Source organism: Argiope bruennichi, chromosome 6 (genome assembly GCF_947563725.1).
Source record: "Argiope bruennichi chromosome 6, qqArgBrue1.1, whole genome shotgun sequence".
NCBI lineage: Eukaryota > Metazoa > Arthropoda > Arachnida > Araneae > Araneidae > Argiope > Argiope bruennichi.
This window is the reverse complement of record NC_079156.1, coordinates 6,741,885-6,763,076: the sequence shown is the minus strand read 5'-3', so window position 1 is coordinate 6,763,076 and position 21,192 is coordinate 6,741,885. Positions and strand designations below refer to the sequence as shown.

The following is a 21,192-nucleotide window of genomic DNA, read 5'->3' as shown; positions in this document are numbered from 1 at the left end:
TCTTTGGACCACCTGCACATCTTCAATCTTTGACTACATTCCATCTCTCTCTCTTTGTTGCTTTGTCTTAACAATTTCACGTAGGTTTTATTCAGATATCTATGCACAGTATTAAGATACGGATTTATTCAGTAAAAAGATGAAAACAAAATCTTTACATTTCCTAAGAAATAATTTACTTGAACTTGTTGTTTGACGAGATGAACGTGCCCTTTTTGGTAATACAATGGTCATATAATGTTCGTTATCATATTACTGTAGAAAAAAATTTCATATTAAAATTCATTTCAAATATTTAATTTTTTCAAATTTAAAATTTTCTTTAAAATATTTGACATTTAAAAAAATATTAACAGTTTTGTTAATTTGTCAACTATAAGTTGCTTTTTAGTATTTGGCTACATAGCTATTATTTATCTACAACTACATTAATCGTGTAATAAATAAAATTAACCAAACGGCTTTTTAGATATCATTACATTTTATACATGATTATTTACATTTCTGATAAGTTTTACGTATCAGAATTTTAGATATGTTTTTATTCTGTATTTATACATATAATGTAGCGAAAGACATGCAACATTTACACTTCCAGTACTTTTTTAAGAAAGACGCTTTATTTTGGCAGAAATTTTTTCCCTACTCACGAATTCGTTTGTGTGTAATGCTAATTGCTGATAAAGATAGGGAAAAGAAACCTTTTAGTTTTTATAAAAGTTTTCTTTTGAATCAATTCAAGTTGATTTTTAAACCATAAAAGAAATCGAGAGATTCAGCCATTTTGGTAACCAGACAAAGTCAATAACAGCTTTTGACAATAGTTCCACTATTTCAACCTTCTTTTAAATCTTAACTCACCTATCGTCGCAAGTACTAGTTACATTTTCTACAATGATGAATTAACGCTGCGTGTTGCAGAATTAACATTCTCTGACGAAGAACTGAAGTAGCGGAGGAAGTTATGTTAAGTAATTCTTATTTATGAAACGAAATCATAAATCAAATTATTTTGATCGTTTTTAACTAGGTACGAAGAAAAATAATGCGGCAGTGCATTTTCTTGCCAACCTACCAGAGAAAATATTCAAATAAACACGGCTAGAGTTCCCAAGGACGATTTTTTATTCTCTTTTTCCCTGTGTTCGCATGATCAGGCAGCGGCGAAATTATGAGCGGAGTGAGTTATAACCTGACAAACACACCTAGCCTTGAAGTACCTCCAATAAGTTCGGCTTTTTGACTCCAAGATGAATGTTTTCGTTTACGGGAGAAGAAAAGGTTCGACTCTGAAATGTGTGTCGTGATCCCGTCACTTACGAGCTGCGTGGCTCTCGTTACCGCACTCACCAATGGACGTCCCCAACGCTCGTAATGAATTGGCGGGAGATGTAAAAATTACCGAACCTCCCTCATTTCAATGATAAATAATGATGTTTTTAAATGAACGTGCAGAGTGCTTCAACAGCATCATTCATTGTATGTATACATTCCTGAAGCTTGTATGTGCATAGCAGTGAACAACAACAACAACAAAAAGATGCATATCACGTCCAAATAAAACACTAAGTATATTACAGTTTTTAAAAATCATAGAGTTTTGTGCGCGCGTGAAATCAGGCCAGATTCAAAATCGGATTCTTTTCATACTCACTCGACAAATAAGCAAGACACTCAAAAATAAGTTTTTTTTTTTTTTTTTTTTTTTAACAAATTCACATTTTTTCCAAACCTGATGGATTTTAATATAAAAGACGTTTTATTGTAAAAAATTGGATGTATGGATCGGCCCTGATAAATCTCTGTTGTGGGCTGCGTTATCCCTGGAACATTTTCGAATACAGATTTAATTATTCAAGTTTTCTAAAATTTCTGCCATGGCCTTCTCCATTTAAATAAAGCGAAATAAAATATTATGTGCTTTACTGTCAATGCCTGATTTTGTTTGTTCCATCATTTTTTAAAGTATGTTACGCAATTGATTCTCTATGCATAGTTTAAAGCATATTATGAAAACCGCTCATTAAAAAAAAGTAATGCGCTTAAAAGTACATACCGTGTTTGAACGATTGGAGGCCCCGCTGCATCTTCTTGACTTTTTCTGAAAGAAAAATGAATTATGATTATTATGTCAAAATGAAATTTAAGCATATGTAAATGAATGAATCGCATTACATGCGAATGAAATGCATCAAAGCACTCATTTTAGCTTTCCAGCCACAGAATATTCCGATAACTCTTACTATCTATTTAAGTTCGTTGCAATATTAAAGATTTTAAACCGTTTTCAATCTTAATAACTTTACTGATTTCATTCCTTCTGGCAACTTTGGGATAAATTTTAAAACCATTATGAAACTCTGAATGAAAAAATAATAAATTGTAACCTATCAAAATAGTTAAAAGAAATGGCGAAAGCATTTTAAAAATAAAATAAACTTTTCTCCTTAATGGAATGTCTTTATGTTAATCTTAGGATTCGCTATGGAGACAAAACTTCGAGTGTTAATACCACTTTTTAACTTAAAAAGATAAAATCTTGTCTCTGGCGCATTTTAACCTCTTTATATCATACAGAAATCCAAAGTTTATCAATTTTTGAAAGAAAATATAATAATCAATTAATAATTTTAAAATCAAATTTGAACAGTAACTTTACATACTAGCTTGTCATCCATTTCAATACGTTTTACGGAGATTCTTATGGAAAAGATGAAGCATATCAAATTCAATTTTAGCAACACTATTCCCCAAGCTTATTCAAATGTCATGTACGATAGAAGTATGTGCTCTCTCTCATTTTCGCACTTAACTGAAAGGCAACTGAAAGCATCGTATGCGCGCGTTTCTGCAAAGTCAGGTATGTTCCTATTCATGCAGTTTTGCTGATACTAAACCATTTGTAATAATTAAACTGAAAGCTAAACATTATAGAATGAGGAAAAAAGGTTCATTTTAGTTTCTTTTATACAAATATATATATATATACAAAAAGCAGAAACAATCAAATAGAATAGTACAAAAGTATATATATATATATATATATATATATATATATATATATATATATATATACAAAAGTAAAGTAAATATTTTAATCGTCAAAGAATTCTAACCACAGATTTTGACGAATGTTCTTGTTTCAGAACTCCTCAAGTTCGATAAACATATTTTTGGAGATCTGCTTGTCTGTATGAAACAACGATAACCCAAAAATATTGTTAGCTAGAAGTATGAAACTTAGTGTATGCCTTTACAAAAAATGTATGGATACTTTTCAAATTTTATAGAAAAGCCGTTCAGAAAAATTCTGTTTAGCTGTTCGAATATAAATTAACACGATGATTACAAATCCAAAAGAGCAAGGTGAATGAAATTCGGTACACGGACTTAACATCTATAGTGTAGGCACTCTCACATTTTGAGTCTAATCCAACAAGGGCTTGACCGTCTGTACGTTCATAAACATGTAAATGCGATAGCTTAAAAACGCAATGGTTTAAATATATCAAATCATCATATATCAAAATAGTGGGGAGGGTATTTTGTGAGTGCAATTTTGGTTTCAATCGATTGGAAAAAGCGCGTCTAATACACAAATTCGATTTTCGGACACTATTAACAACACGCAAGGGATTCATCGCCAAGTAATAAAGCCAAATTCTGGCCAGATGCTAATATTTCGTTACTCTTATACTGTACTGCCATTCAGAGTGTTCTCGGTGACAACACCTTTATTAGAGAGTATGCGAGAATGTTTTGGGGAGACCAACTCCCGCTGATTATGTATCGGAAGAGGCAACGGCCACATCGGGCTTCTTCTCCATGCTTGCAGCCGAATAAATAAATAAATACAGATGCGTCTTCACCCTTCGCCTGTGATTTTTCACCTGTCATTGGGAGCAATTTTGTGAAAGGGGACCGCGATCTCACCTCACTCTCGCACAGGGTATCATTTTCAGTGCCAATTTGACCGCTCGAGGGCTTTAATTGTAACGGATAACGCCATTTGGCTGTATCGTCTTCTGTTTCATGCAGGTAATAATTACCTACTCACACCGTTATTAAAAAGTTGTACATTTATCACTTTTATAAAACAGACTGTTTTCCATTTATTATTTTTTTTTATTGTAAGCTGAGTTCAAGATTCACCATGTGTTTCTATGTTGCAGCATTAACATAGGAATTACTCTAGATTGCTTTTTAAACGATGAATATAGAATCATAAATTTCTCTTTTCTGAAAGTTAAAATCATATACAAACATTAATGACAACGGGTGGTTATGATTCGGCTCTGGCCCCCTTTTACTTTATAACTTCTAAAATCTTAGTAGGATGTTCAGGCTTTCATTTCATTCAATCATTAGAAGTAGAATCTATCTCTCGCCCCAAAAAATATTCTACAGATAGTAGCCAATTTTTACAAAATTTCATACAAATACTTTAAAATTAATACATATAATCAAATACTGTTTTCTAAATCATTAATTTTAATAATAAATAACTTTAAATAATTGCATCGTATTTCTTTCCTTGTAATAATTATTTTGGGATTAGATATATTTTCTGTCCATGATATAATACTAAAAATTATGACAGAAGAACTTCTTTAGGCCATTTTTAAAAAATTCAAGAGTTTAGTTTAGTTATATTAACGTCCCGCTTTAAAGCAATACTAGAGCTATTTTGGGATGAACCTAGTAACTTTGAACCGAGGTCAGATGACGAGAACAACATCTGAGCTGGCACCTTCCTCTCCAAACATCTACACCACACCAGCGAGTGAACGTTTGGCCCCGACGGATTTAACTTTCACCAGACTCGCTTACACAATGATTATTCCGTGGAATCGGGTCTCGAACTTGAAACTCTCCTGTTCCGAAGCCGAGACCTTACCACTTGGTCACCGCCACTTTCATAAAATTCTAGAGAGAAAAAATGATGTGAACAGTAAAAAAGAATTATATCGAATTTCTTGAATGCCATTTGAGAGTCATTAAAAATGACCATCGCAATATTAATACTTTGTATTGATCGAAATGAAGTAAGATTCACTCAGCAAACTACAAAAATTTGATATTTAAATATGAAATTAAATTATCAATTTCTTTTAACTACAAATCACTTTGGTAAGCTTAAATATCTTAAATGTCCTCTCCGTTCTTTTAAAGATGGAAATAACTGTAAATTTATACCCAGGATGTGGTATTAACCTCTTAACTTATGAATCTTCTTAACTTTCTAATTAGATGACATATTTAGAGCATTTATTATATTTTATTTCATATAATAATATTTGAAAATATGAAATTTAATAATTCGATGCGCGTGTCAGACTCGCCATTGTATGCGAAGTTTAAAAACATTTTCGAATGAAAATTTGACTAAAAGACAAAACAGTATATGCATCTGATTTACAGCATATATTGATCAAAGGATAAAATTTGGTTTGATTTGCTGGATCGCTGTTATAAGTTTAAAATTGTTATGTGTAGCATCATAACCTGTATTAAGTTCTACAAATTTCCGCTGCAGATATATTCCACAGAATGGACCCCCTACTGGGAAGCATCTTAGATATGGAAATAAGAAGTTTCCGGTATTATAATCGGTTCTCACTTTAATAGAGAGTATAATAATGGTGCAGATAGAGTCATTTCCACTCCGATCATAAGACATAATTCTTACGGTAGGAATTGTATTCTGGCCGATGATGGCTATTAGGATTCCACCTACGTCCTGTTGCGATGACATCCATCTAGTTAATACGTGTGTCTTCTGATGGGGGCAATTGAGATATGAAAAAGAGACGCTTCGGAAGCTGTGGTTGGTTCTCTCTGCACTAAGAGTGCAGAATAACCAATGAATGTCTCTTTCGAAATGAGTCCTACTATTTGACTCAAAAGCTGAATCCATGGCCTCAAACCAACCAACATAAATAACACTTTATTTTACTAATTGTGAATAATGAAAAAGATGATTAAATGTTTATTTAACAGAAAAGCACTTTTTTAGCCTTTTAACTCCGGTTTCTATCAGTAGGAGATCTGTCTTGAATTCCAGAGATCGTCAATATACGATTCATTCTTCAAAAAAAAAAAAAAAAATCTAATTAGTGGTTTTTAAGATCCACGTTTGAGACCTCTCTGAGTTCTAAAAACTCATTTTGGCCATCACGTCTGTCTATCTGTGACCAAGATAACTCAAAAACGCTTTGAGCTAGAGGGGTGAAATTTGGTATACGGTCTTCAACTAAATTTGTGGGTTTTTTTATCAAGTTTGATAGGAATTCTGTTTATTCAACTGCTCGAATATAAGTTGACGCTCTAACTACAAAATGAAGAAAGCTAGATATTTAAGATTCGGTTTACAAATTTAACCCTATAGTGTTGAATATCTATCGGTTTGTATTTTCAGAAGCATAGGAATTTAATACATAATTTTGTATTAAATTTGGTGTTAAATTCGGTTCAGCTCAGTTCGTTATTAAATTTTGGTTTCAAATGGCCGGTAAAACAAGACTCAAAAGTACAAATGCACCTTTATTAGAAAGTATGCTAGAAAGTTTAGAGGACATCATTCCCACATCTATTAGCGAGTACGGCGGTCACTAAGGGATATACACAAACATCCAACAGCAATTTTATATAGTTATATAGTTTTAAATCGATTTTCTTTTCATTTTTGCTCTAACATAAGTTTTCCTTTCATTTTGTTATAACCGTAAGTTGTTTAGTTATAATTTTCAAAATAAGGTCTTATTTCATCATTTAGATTTAAAATATTTTTATTCTAATTCTTTGTCTTTATACAAATACAAAAATTACGAAGAAGTGTATTTGTCATGAAAATACGAATGAGATGAGCGTTTGCAAAATTTGGCTTCAAAAACAGGATACAACCATTTCTCAATAGTTCGCATTCTTCTTTAAATGGTAAACAAGCAAAGTGGTAACTTTGTTTTTTTTTAAAACTAAACAATGTTTATTAATGGAAAATGTATTCCTTGTATGTGTTCAACCTTATCTTAATCCACTTTTAAAACCTTAGCAACAACTTTTTAACCGCTTAGACTGCCACTTGCATACCGATTACGTGAGCATATCTAGGGGCAATGCGAATGATAAGTACCCAGAATCCTTTAAAAGGAAATACATTTTATGTTTAAAGTATATGCTTAGGATTAAATACGGTCTCGTAATTAAGGTTTAAAAAAAAGTGTTATGCGAGAAAAGGTAAAATTTAGGTTAGAATTTTAAGGATTTTACTGGAAAAAATTAAACTGAGAGTGGTATAAACTTCCCTGATTTAATATTTTACTAAAATTAATGACTCTTCAACAAAGTGATTAATAACAAAGTTGCATTATTTTAAAGATAATCTCATATAAGTTTTTCTCTTTTAGATAAACATAGACCAGTGGATTAAGTTGAAAATCGTTAATGGGAAAAACATTCTATAATGAATGGAATGAATAATGTTATGAAAAATTTACAAATTCTTATCAGAAGGATGATGTAAGATTAATGGTAAGATCATAGAGATTAAAAATATTGTCTGACAAAAAAGTATTGGGACACACTTCAAGTTCACAGATTTTTATCATATTTCACTTAAATGTACAAATGAAACCAAAACAAAGAATTGAATATTATTTTGATATATACTAATAGTAATAAATCAAACAAAACTCATATTAATGCAATTATGGTTATTATTGAAAATAAAAGAAATCAAGGGGAAAAGTATTGGTTAATTTATTGGGAAATGTCAAATGTAAAATGAAAAGTTAATATCTTGTATTATGCTCTTGTATTATCCCTTTGCTTATTATGACTTCTCATAGTCTATTTGGGCATGGATTGGACGAATTTTTTACAAAATGATCCATCGATTTTGGCCCACTCTTTACCGAATATTTTCTTAAATCCTGCTTGTTCGAAATTTGATATTCATACAGTTTTTGCTGTAAATAATCCCACGCATGTTCACTGGTATTAAAGCCTGGAATTTGTGCAGTAGTCTTAATAACATTAGGAAAGTGATAGAGGGCCCATTACTGGCAAACATCAGCTGCAGGTTTCTTGGTAAAGTTCAAAATGTCTTGAGATACCTAACTTGCTCGCACTTTGCTTTAAATTTCGCTTGAGAATGTCAAGATAGAGATATTTATTCATTGTATCATCAATAAAATGCAAATTCCCGACACCAGTACTTACCATACAGCCCCAGACTGTTTGATTGGCACCTCCATATTTGATAATATGCCGTACATTTCTGACATGCATTGCTACATTTGGTTTCCGCAAATGTAGAATTTTTCCCAAATTTTTTGCTTGCCATCCGATACGAAAATGTTATATTTGCTTTTATCAACAAAAATTACATTTTCCTGAAATTCTTTTGGCTGCTTTACATACATTTTAGCAAACACCTACCTAGCTTGTCGATTTGATTTGCTGAAGTAGGGCTTTCTTTGAGGTACTTTGCCATGATATTTATGTTTTCTTAAAACATTTCTAACAGTTTCAGGATTTGCAGATTTTCTGAACTTCATTTTGCATTGCAGAGTGAATTTTATTGCACTAGTTTTTGGATTGAAGTAAACTTTTTTTGACAATCCACCTCTCTTCACATTCATTAAATGTCCTTGGATACCCAGATTTTTGGTTGTTTTCAATAGTTTTTGTGTTCATGAATCTGTGAATAATGCTAAAAACAGTAGACTTGCTCAATTGCAAGACATGTCCCGTACAGTGAAGTGATTTCCATTTTTCCAACGACTTATTGCAAGATTTCGCACATCAATCGATATATCTTTGTTTCACACCATTTTTTCTATAAGGAATCTTATCTGTTGAAATTTTTATGTTTAAACTTATAATCTAAAAGAGGGTAAGTAAATTCACTTCTATTGATGTGCTATATGTTTGTTGAACTTCTCATTTCAAAAGTGTCCCAATACTTTTTTGACCCCTATTTGCCTTTGAATTATATGCTAAATAGGATTATAATTTTAAAATACCAATAAAATTGTCCTTTTAAATCGAACACCATATGTTAAAATATTTCCCGTTTCATTTTGTTTTTTATTTTAATATAATAAATAGTTTTATAAATAGCTTCGAAGTTATTCATGCCAAGTGTCCAAATACTTTTTTTTTTGAATGACTATATGTATTATGAAATTTCCATTAAATATATTACTCAGAAATGTAAAAATTATGAGCTCAAATTTTCATCTGTTGTAAATCAAAAAATAATAATAATAATAACTTATGGCCCATAGGATTAAAGAGACTTTCTCCATTTGTTATATAAATTATAATAAATAAAATTTATAGCCGAAAATACAGAAAAATCAGTATAAATGTTATTCGGTTTATTCTGCTTTCAATGAGGTAAAATTTGTTCCAAGATTAAAATATTTAACAACACAATATTAGCTCAGAATTCAACAGCAGCTTACAAATACTGCTCAATTTACGAATAAATCTTTTTCTTACCGAATGGGCTTAAAAACGTTGTCAAAAGTTCTGAATGGGAATGCTCAGCAATCAAAATCAATAAGTTCATTTTCAGTTACGATAAGTATTCGTCTAACAACAAGATCCTTTTTACTCTTGAACTCAAAATTATTAGTCTTAACTCTTCACGTGCACTGGAGTCTGAGAATTGCATCAAACCTGAAAGCTTTTGGTATTTCAATCTGTATATATTTAGTTCAAAGCAGCATTCAATTTAAAAGTTGAAAGCAATTGCCGATGTTTGAGTTTCTTAACTGTTCATTACGTTCTTATACGAATTTAAATAATAGATTTCCAAATAAAATTTTACCAAGTAATTCAAGCTTTACTTTGTAAAATTAAAACAAAGTAGACTCAGATGTTTTCTACTCCACGGAGGCTGACTTTTAATTTATCATTTCCAGATTATTTGAACTCTTGCTGGGTTTTTTTTCTGTAACAAATTCTCGATAAATTAAAAAAAAAACTAGGAATTCCAGTACAGATTCTAGTTAACTATATTATATATTTTTTTCTAAATAATTATATGCTGGAATCTATCGATGAGCGAAATACTATACAATTGGACAAAGGATAATGTTTTAAAAATACCTTTCGATGTTCATTAACGTTTATAATTATACAAAAAACAGTTCACAAATATCTACGGACTTCATCCATTTCTTAACATCTGTGAATTATCGTAAATGCGTGGGCCATCTTGGCCATTCATGATGCACACCCAGTTTTTCCAAACTCTCTTCTCCGAATCCGTCTCCCTGAATTCCTCAACAGGTGGTTGGGGAGCATGGCAGAGAGAAGAAGACGACCTCCCTCCTCTTCTTCTCAATTAGTCTATCCCTGTGGGTGGGAAGATTGGTTACTTCTATCAGGGACATAAAACACAATCGAACCATATCTCATATTTCATTCGTTTGGTTAACCCGCGGTCACGAAACATTGTGCTACATTTGTCAGTGATAAATCAATAATAATTACTGCTGCCAAAAAGAAGTCTGAAATAATATTGTCTTGGATGGATTTCACCCTTGGTGGTCTGATGGAGCAAGTGTCCAGCCCCGCTGTTTGTCTCTGACACCGACTGTTTTTCTTTTAGCGAACGGATGCTGTCGGGCCCTGAAGAGTTGGGTCCCCCCTGCTGAGGATCGGTGTTCTACTGGGAGAGTGGATGCTGCTGAAGGTTAATAGAGGTATTGCTGGGCTTTGTTGTCTCCCACTTACTGCTGATCAAATAGGGGAATTTGAATAAAAATGAAAGAAATTTTAAATGGTGGAGCCTGAAAAGTGAATAACAGTCTGCGGGTGTTCCAGCATTTGATGAGCAGTGCTTTTCAGTGTTATGATCTGTTATTGTGCGCCTTACATGATTACGTTTTTGCTTTCTTCCGTGAATGCCTTTAAGAAAATGCAAAGGAAACTTTTGTTATAAATCATATTTAATTTGTTTTGGTTTGGTTTATTGGCACAAGATTCCTTCGTCATTTGTATGTATATAATTTGCTCAAATTTATTTTGCTGCTTTAAGAAAACTTATGGTTATTGAAAACTCTTCAACAACCACGACAACACGCGTATTCACTATTCAAATTGATTTTATACGAATTGTTTTTTTAAAGTCTACTATTAAGATTGTTTTCGCACCATATTACTTCCCATGTTCCATCCCTCCGCCTGCTCTCATGCATTTAAAACAGCATTCAAAAGTGCTGTTTAGTACCCAAAATATTTTTTCATTTAATTCCTATTCCACAAAAAATTTAAACCTGATAATATTCACAGCAATTAATAACGTTTTTTCAAAACATGTTTCCAATTAAATTTGGCTTTTTGAGTAAATTAAATATTTTATTCACCAATTTAAGAAAGACTAATGTTTTTCCATCAAGAAACGAATAGTTTTATCATTTTCATGTTTATATAAGTGCAAACATGGAACATCCTATATTCCATTCCAGTTTTATCAATGTAACTAAAAATATAGCATTGCTACGATTTTCACTTTGATATAAATTTTCAAACACCTGTTAGGCATCTTTTTCTTACACGCCTACTTTCCTTTCTATTTGTTGAAGGAAATTCATTATTTTATAAAGCGAAACAAGTTTGTCTTGCTTGATTAATGTTCCCTCATTTTTGCATATATTAGAAAATATTTTTCACTCATTTGTATGAATTTCATGTATTGAAGTTGAGAAACATCAGAATTTTCTTGGTATTAAAAAAATCCCTTAAAGTGGAGCATTATATTTTTAATACAGAAAAGTAAAGTACTTTTACGAAGTCGTATTTCCTTTTTCCCTTCTTTGAATTAAAAGCCTTAATTGCTAATTCTGGGATTAAAATCAAAAATAACCTAACTAATCAAAATTCGTAACACAAACCATGCTTATATTCATTACGCATCCATCAATGACAGATTTTATTGCAACAAAATTTAGTTAAAGAAAGAGCTTGGAGAAAGGTGTTATTTTTAACATTTAATTGCTGCTTAATAGATGAGAAGTAAGAAATTATGTCATATAAAAGGCCAAAATATCATGCTTGGGATGATTTTTCGAACGGAAACTACGATAAATTCGCAAAAATATGCCCAAAACAGAGGGCCGCAGTGGCCTGGTGGAACCCGGCTTCAGAACCGAAAAGTTTCAGGTTTGAGACCCGATTCTACCGAAAAATCGTCGTGTAAGATGGTCTGATGTACTCTAAATCCGTCGGGGCCAAATGTCCTCCCGCTTGGAAGTTTGAATAGAGTGGTGACAGCTCAGGTGTCGTCCTCGTCATCTAACTGCGGTTCAAAATTACGAGGTCTGTCCCAAAATAGCCCTAATGTTACTTTAAAACGGGACATTATTATAACTAAACTAAATGTGCGAAACTGAGGAACTTGAGATAAAACACATTGAATGTTTTAAATGTGTTTTGAGATCAACTTCAATAGAAAAAAATTTATCAGATTTGATTTTTAAACAAGTACTCTATGGAAAAAGATTCAGAAAGATTTTATATTTGAAGCAGATCAGTAAGTGGTTAAGCTGCAAAAAATAATATTCGATGGTCACTGGTAAATCCAAAAATTTGTAATTGATTTGTTCAAGATTGATTAGTCACTTTCATCAATCGATTATTAATTTAATTAAGTTTTGATTTCAGAAGAGTGACAATACCCGATATTGAATTATAGAAAAAGTCGATTACACGATTTTTTAATATTTATAATAATGAATTTTAAATCAAAAACTAAAAGGTAGAACATAATTAAAATAATTAATTATAATTTTTTTTCTAATAAAACTTGTTTTTAAAAACTATTATTATTATTGATTGAATTCAATGATGTGATATTAATGGAAGTAGAATTTTTTTAAATCGAAAACAATCTCAGCTTATTTAAACTTTCTGTAATGCATTTATTCGCTTTATGAAAAATTCTTTCATATTCATAAAGGCTCACATATCAGAGACAAAACAAATTGTTTTCTGTGTAGCTAAAAGAACTCATTGATTGAGAGAGATCTGGTTACACGGATGTTTACACTGCTTAAAGCTCCGAACAACAAAAGTATTTCATCTAGTTCTCAACAAAAGATCGCGCCTTCATTATTTAATTTCCGAGGCAGAAAAGAAAGCGCATTTTATTCATACCTGTGAAAAGAGTGTGGTCTGGGAAAGTCAGAGGTGAGGGCTGATTTCCAAAATCTCATTACTTGATTCAATCCGTAAGCTGTCAGAACTGTTGCCAATTTCCTCCTCCGCAAAATTAAAAACAGAGAAAATAATCTCGGACCAGCACCCCACACCCTTCGTTGTCACTCAGCGTTATTCTTATCGCTCGGCTTCGTCTTCAATTACTTCCTCCTGACCGATTTTAAGTTATTAAATGGATTCCGTATTCTAAATAGCGATAGGCGAGCGATAAATTGAAAAAGAATGGCAATGAAAAATGGATCCGGCCGAATGAGATATTAATAAAAAAAATATGATCAATCTTGTACCTTTTGATTTTTCTTTTTGTTATTTTCAGCACAAAATAAACAGTTTGTAAGTGCCATTACGTATTTATAGTATGGCGATTAAAATCATAAATAAATTAACTGATCCGAAGAGATATCTTAAAAAGTTGTGAAATAATTAGAAGCTCTAAAAGATATTTTCCAAAGAGCGCAAATAGAAGCCAAAATTCCCTGCTCTTGCGTGAGCACCAAAAACAAACGGAAGAAAGTTAGACTAAGAACGCGATTCGATTTCAGCCTTGATCGTTATTGCCATGGCGTAAAAAAAATCTTATTACCTTTAAAAAACGCAAGTGTATGAATAAAATACCATAAGTAAATACAAAACTCAACAATTGCCTGCAATCATTCTTATGCCTAAATGGTCGCAATGTATTTTTTTATTTATTGGATGCTAGTTGATATAATTGACGTTGATCTGGATTAAAATATTACCATTATACAGACATAAGATATGTATATACATGTATAATATTTTTTAAATAAAAGTTGCTTTTTGATATAAAACAGTTTTAATTTAAACTTAAAATATTAAATGACCCAAAGGAATTTTATAAAATATTGATAGCTCATTTTAGCCATAACTTTTTGTTATTTGTTATATTAGTATACATAGCATTTTGTTCCGAAACGCTGAAGTACAAGGAAAGAAGTTATCTTCGTTTGAGTGGTTGACTTAAGTTTGGTTTTAAAAATGGTTAAATCACTGTTTTAAAAATCAACAAAAACGTTATCAAAAAGCGTATTATAATAAAAGATAATTTCAAAAAAGTAGTATAATATTTCAAAGTATAAAAAAACGACACATTTTGGTTAATATCTAATTATTGAACTAATTTTTATGCTTTGAGAAACTGAGAATATTCTTATTCATATCATAAATGTGAAAAATTTGGTTGCTTTCGACACATTTGTTTAGAAGCAGATGTGAGCATGCATATATATACAGCCACTGTGCATTTATTTTTAATAGGATAAAATAATATTTACTTGTAGGTAATTATAAAATCCTTTTTGCCATATATTCATACAGTTTTGACAATTCTTCCTATTAAACTATAATTATTTCTGCTAAAAGAGTGTAAAAGAATATTCAGTTTGCAATATATTGAAAACGGCTAATACATGGAGATTGCATCCATTAGGTATTGAAACAAATAAAAATACTAATTATAGGAAGAAATTGTGAAGACCACTGCAAAGATAAAAATTTACAAGATTTGAATCTGAAAGGAAAGAAGCGATATATACCGCAATGACCAAGGCAAAATGTATCTCTCTGACTAAATAAATTCTGGTAATTTAATAAAGTCTAATAAATAAAGTAATAAAGTAAGTAATAAAGTCTGGTAATTTATCGCAAATGATATAAAGCCGGTCACGTTGAGTGGGAAATAGTTTGGAGGCATAAAAGTGAAAGCTGAACTCATTTGCGCAGAATAATATTCGCGATGCGTTATTGAAGTCAAATCCACAATTCAGACTCTATATAATTACGAAATCATTTATTTTGTGCCAAGTAGGAATAAGCTCAAAAACTATTTAGAATATTGTAGCCAGACAGAGGGCTTTAAAATATATCGCACTCAAATAAATTATGAGACAAAAACTATCAAAATAAAAAATTTAAAAAAACGATATTATATCTATTTATACCCACTATTCTAATCAGGTTTCAAGTGTTTCTTTAATACATAATCTCTACACCTTCATAAAATTACTCAACATATCTCGTCCATAATATATTAAATGAATGCCTCGCGAATGGGATAAGTGACGGAACCCAAAACGACAGGGTGAGTTTCCGTTTATGTAATGTTAATATACACATCTAAAAATATGATTATTCAAAAAATATTTTTGATTGTATAATAAACAAAAATAGGTAAAAATCATTAAACATTTTATTCGAAAAATTCCACTTTAATTATTTACATTATACTTCTATAAATGCTTTTTAAAACTTAGTACTAAACACTGGCTCTCTGCTTTGGGAGAAAAACTTCTTTTAATAGATTATTCGTTCAATTGTTACTTTTTTTTACATTTTGACGAATCTGAACTTGTTTTCATAAAATTATTCCCATTCATTTTACCCTTTAACTATTTTTTTTTTCAATTAGTAATTCATCTAACGTCTTCGATCCCATGGATGATATTGAATTTTATTTTTTTATGAATATTGAAAAAATTCTAAATTAAATATTTTGTCTACTTAAACCAATGCTATTTATAATATAACAGAAATAACATAAAATGAATCACTTTTTTCTCCATTGCATGAGAATAATGATAGGTTGAGGATGGACGAATTTTAATGGTTTAATTGAGAATTTATGTTTCCATTAACATTAGTTTCTATTCGATTCTCCGACATAGAATATCAATGGGTCAATACGATTTAAAATCAGTCTATTGACTTTAAAATGAAACGAATCACAAAAGCTCAAGAAATAAAAGTTTGATCCATTAAAAGATCGAGCATACAGCATAAAAAACAGAATCATTTGAAACAAAACACGATAATGATATAAATAATAAAAATTCAGATTATATATTATCAAATAAGAATTTTTGTTGATTTTAAATGCATATTTATGAATCTAGCATTCCTATCTGTGTTATCTACAAGCTGTCTCATCCCCAGATAAATCTAATTCTTCCATGACAGTCTAAAAATGCTATACCCTATTTGATATTTTTCCTCAAAAATATTTCTGTTCCACACGGTTTCATGCTCCAGCAGAAAAGCATTTTTAATGAATTGTGTTCCTCACAAATAAAAGAAATAAACCATCAACTGTGTCTAATCTACGAAAATTTTTTTAAGAATTTCAATGAATACAAACAGTTTAATGCGTTTCTAGAATAATAATGGAAGCAAAGCATATATCCCTAATTGTCACACCTTCCTCTGGAAGTAATTTTAATGATGAAACACTGACAATGGAGAAGAACTTCATGAACGGCAAATGCTTTCGAAATTCATTTGTAAACAAAGGAAATATCTCTAATCTTACCTGGAAATTGAGCTTAATGGTTTTACAATAGCATCCAATGGAAGAATTTTTCATTCACAGATGATAAGGCAGGACAAAATTTGCTTTGGGAAAAGCTCAGCATTTATGCGCCTGTCATTAAATAAATAATCTCATTTTGTCACAATAATTTGTAAAGCATGAGTGACTGACAAATACACTTGTAGCATTGATCTTAGGGTGAAATTCTTGTCGGGTTTTTTTGCCAGAAGATTATCTGTGTTCAAAGACCATGCTTGCCAAATCATTTAGATGCAATTGCAGACCACACACAGACATGCTTTGCGACACGGATGATTTTGCAATAATTTTTGAAATACAAAAGGTTTTTTTACGGTCCGCTATATCTCTGTTTTGTATTTTTTACGACATGATATTAAACAGATTTAGATTCAAATCACTTGCAATATTTTGATAAAAAACGTGTCGGTATCAAATTAGACTGAAAGTATTAAAACATGTTACTTTATTCTCCTCAAAACCTAACTAACAATTTACAGCTGTTGCCACTGAGCAACAGAAAATATTTGATATAGTCTCGTTTCCTACAAAAACTATGAAAATTCGTATGCCGATTGTTCGAGAATAATCTGTAATAAGCTTTTGATGTGATTGATATTAACACTTTGTTTTAAACTGCACAGACTTAAATAAAGTTGGAATTCTTGTAAAGAATGCTCGAATGTCATTAATGGTCATATTAAAATATAAAATATTATTTCAAATTTAATTTCCATCAACATTATTATATTCAATATTATTGCCTAAGTCTGACTTTTTTCCATGTTCTTTTGACATGATAATGTTTATTGGCTAGTATACTATCTGCAAGGATGTTCCAACAGCATCTCAAAATGGCCCCTTAGATTCAATAACTACAAAACGAAGGCATTTGGCAAATAGGTAGTAAGTATTTATCAAAGCATCAGCTATACAAAACTTTCACGCATACTCTCTCATGAAGATGAATCAGTGTTTTAGATGCATTTTTTGAAAATAGATTGAGGCAAAAAATGAACTCAAAACTACAATGGTAGTCACGATATCACATACCAAATTTGATGCATTTAAGTCACTGCGTTTTTCAGCTATCGCGTTTACATGCTTCTGAATGTATAGATTCGCAGACATTTCCACCTCTTCTTGGATTTGGTTCAAAATTTGATATAGGTATCTACACTATACACGTTACATCTGTGAGTGGAATTCTATTCCTCTAGCTGTCTTCGTTTTGTAGTTTTCATGTTAACTTAAATTCGAACATCCAGACAAACAAACTTCCCCTAAATATATTTTGCTCACAATTCGTGGTGTAAAAACCGTACACCAAACTTCATTTCTCTAGCTTAAAACGTTTTTGAGTTATCTTTGTAATCGAGATGCTACAATGTATAACACTTGAGGTTCGAACATTCTTTAAGTTTGTCGGGAGAACTTCCTTCACAGTCATAATATTTGTTGTCCTAATTCAAATGAACAGCAGCAAATCTGGTTTTGATGCATTTTATATTTTCAGTGATTGTGAAATGTTTTCAAAGAACCATTCTGTTGCTGAATCTCTGGTGTACATTCAACAGATTTAGAATAAATTCTTATAAAATATGGAATAGTTTTTGTAATTAATGTCCCTCAGAACTCTTGATGAAAAAACGCTGTGTCGACTTTCTGGGGAAAAACTACAATATAGAAAACAACAATTTTTTCCTCCTTAGTTGTTTTAGAAGCTTGGAGTTTAGAATATGTTTAAACCGAGCATAATTCTGAAAAAATGGATAAACTTAGTTTGATATTTTTTTAAATCATAGAAGACTAATTAGTCTTTCTTTTTTATATTTAATATATCAAATATAGAATTTTTGTACTTGAATTCTATGCTTGCATAAGATGAGAACATGTAATTTCTTTTTTGATCATTTTTAACCTTAACCTGGATTTTAAGAAATTTCTTTTAATATATATTTATAAAAATTGTTAAGCGAATCGATGATCAGAACATATATACTGACAGGAGAATGAAGTTCACTTTGAATTTTAGAAAGAATCTCTGCATCTGTGTATGTTTACAATATGAGCAAAATACTTGATTTCCGCATACTAAACTAATAAAGCTTTGCACTCAGAAAAGTAATGAGGTGCTTTATTATATAATATATTCGAGAATAAGGATTCCTCAAAGTGTTTAGAAATCTGATAAATAATTTTAGGTTTACTCTAATTTCTAAAACTTAATGCGAAATTTATTGCTATTATACGGCTTTTATAATAATCTTTATCCAACAAGAATATGAAAACGTTGCATGCATCCTGCACAGTACGATTAGACTATGCATAAGAGTGATATGGGTTGAAAGATTCGATGTCATATATTTTCTAATTCATATATTATAACAAATATTCTCTTCATACGAAAGATGGATGGCCACGTACAGCTTCAATATCAAGCAAAGATTGAGAATTTAAGAATAGATTTTTAAAAAATATATAATTAGCTCTATATCTTAAATTCCAATTAGATTAATAAATTTTCCATATTATATGTTCAATTATTTACTCAGGATGTCTTAAAGCATCATTTATAAATGGTGAGGATAGACCAGGCATGCAGAAACAAGTCCTTTTTGTTATAGAATTTGGCGTCGGAAACACAGAGGGCATTTTGTTTTTGAATCAAGTATAAGAAAAAGATACATTAGATACAAATTATACAACGCGGGTTTAGTAAAAATTCGAATTCTCTATAGCATAATAACACAGTTTTAGAAACAACAAGATTTATACATTCTATGAAGTCACAATACAATGCGAATTTTCGACAATACAATACAATTGTAGGAACAACAAAATTTACATGTTCGAAGCGGTGCAATTGAATACGAATTCTCGACAGCACAACACATTCTTATGAACAGCAAAATTTTCCTGTTCTGCACGGTGCAATGACAAGAAGGAAGTGGTATGAAGAAAGGAACCGTTAGAGAATTTAAGGTAAGAGTTCAAAGGAACTGCCTTCTAAAATGTGCAGCAACAGCGTCATTGTACCTTTATAAATTAATATTTCATCAAATTCGATTGTTAACAAAGTAAATCTACAATAAAGCGTTAAACCAAAGCTAATTAAAACATTGTTTGTGAAAAATTCATCTTTGCGTAATTTTCTTCTTTTATATTATTAAAAAATAAATCGTTGCAAGTAACTATATTTTTAAAAATAAACTTCCACAATGATAGAAAAAATGAATTCATTATGAGATGGTTTCTAATAACTAAATGCATCATTATTATCAAATATGATGTCAGAGAGCACTAAAATGAAATATCATCTACGACAGCTCAGTAATCCATAACTAACGATCTCCATTTCTAAAAGAATACATCTTCTAAATTATTTATTTCCACCCAGCATTCGTGACAATCTTTTCTTGGAGGGCAAGACGAGAGTTTAAAGCGCCAAGACATTGTTGTTATGGCAACATATTGTTCGGTTGCTACAGCAAAATGTGAACTTTCCCATTCTCTGTTTTAAGCTTGATGGTTTGATTTTACATTCCAAAGAACATTTAAGAACTGAAATAAATGCCGGAGATAAATCTCAATACCAAAAATTTATGTTTAAAGCAGAATGCCAATTTCTCGAGCAATTCATTGTTGCCTTTAGAAAGATAAAATACACAAAGTTGTTTATGCTAAGAATAAGAAATTGGATAAACCGGTTAATGAATGGATACATCAAAGAAGTTTTACTATTTAACTGCCTTCATTTCCAATTTTATTCGCTGTAAAAAAAGTAAAAAATAATATCTTCTTTATACATTAAAATCCATTAAATGAAGAAAATGACTTCGGCTCAAAAACAGTCAGTCTTCTAGATATTTTTCATTTCCAGAACGCGAAGAAAAACACTGAGTGGTAAACATGAGTGTTACTGTCGTTCAATTAAATGTATACTCTAATTTATAGAAGAGAATATTATTATTGCAAAGAGAATGTTTTATTTGTCTAACCAGTTTGCAATGGATCTTCACAGATATTTAACCACACAGAAAAAAAAACTGATATTCTACAGTATAAAATGATCCGTCTCGAGACAAATGGACAAAGTACGCGAGAAAAATGATAAAATACATAATGATCTAAAAATTGATAAATTTAAAAATTATACCCATAAGTCATGTAGGAACTTCTTGAACCGAATCAAAAATCCTCTTAATCCACTCATCTGTTGGCAAAGAAAGCATGCATATCCATCTTCGACAGCTGAAAGATCCCTCTTTTATAACCCTTTCGCGCAGAATAAGGAGCTGCACTCGGGATGCATTATTGAAGTCAAAATGAATGACTCGGGCATGTGTGGGATACTTTGCCTGCAATTTAATTTTCATTTGCACAGTGTGTGTCTGTGTGTGTGTGTAAAGCGATTCACTTTACGCGTCTTACTATTCATCTTTCTATACAATTACAAAATTGTTTATTTTGTGTCATGTGTGAATAAGAGCAAAATGAATTAAGAAGAATACTATAATAATGACAGTGGTTTTTTGCAAAAACGTAAAAAAACTTGTTAGACGTTTATCTTCCGAAAATTCTGATGATATGTAACTTAAAAATCAGCAGGTGGA

General features: G+C 30.9%; 1 protein-coding gene across 3 annotated transcripts in view; it reads right to left on the bottom strand.

The window, feature by feature from the left end:
- Nucleotides 1–21,192, bottom strand: part of LOC129971348 (protein trachealess-like) — a 242,393-nt gene that overhangs the window by 181,802 nt on the left and 39,399 nt on the right. For 2 of the 3 annotated variants that reach the window (XM_056085023.1, XM_056085022.1), the window contains exon 2: nt 2,057–2,101. In XM_056085023.1, the coding sequence (XP_055940998.1) occupies nt 2,057–2,101 (45 nt within the window). Of the gene's footprint in view, nt 1–2,056; nt 2,102–13,170; nt 13,271–21,192 lie in introns of those variants that run through there. The other variant, XM_056085025.1, reaches the window with a different exon arrangement.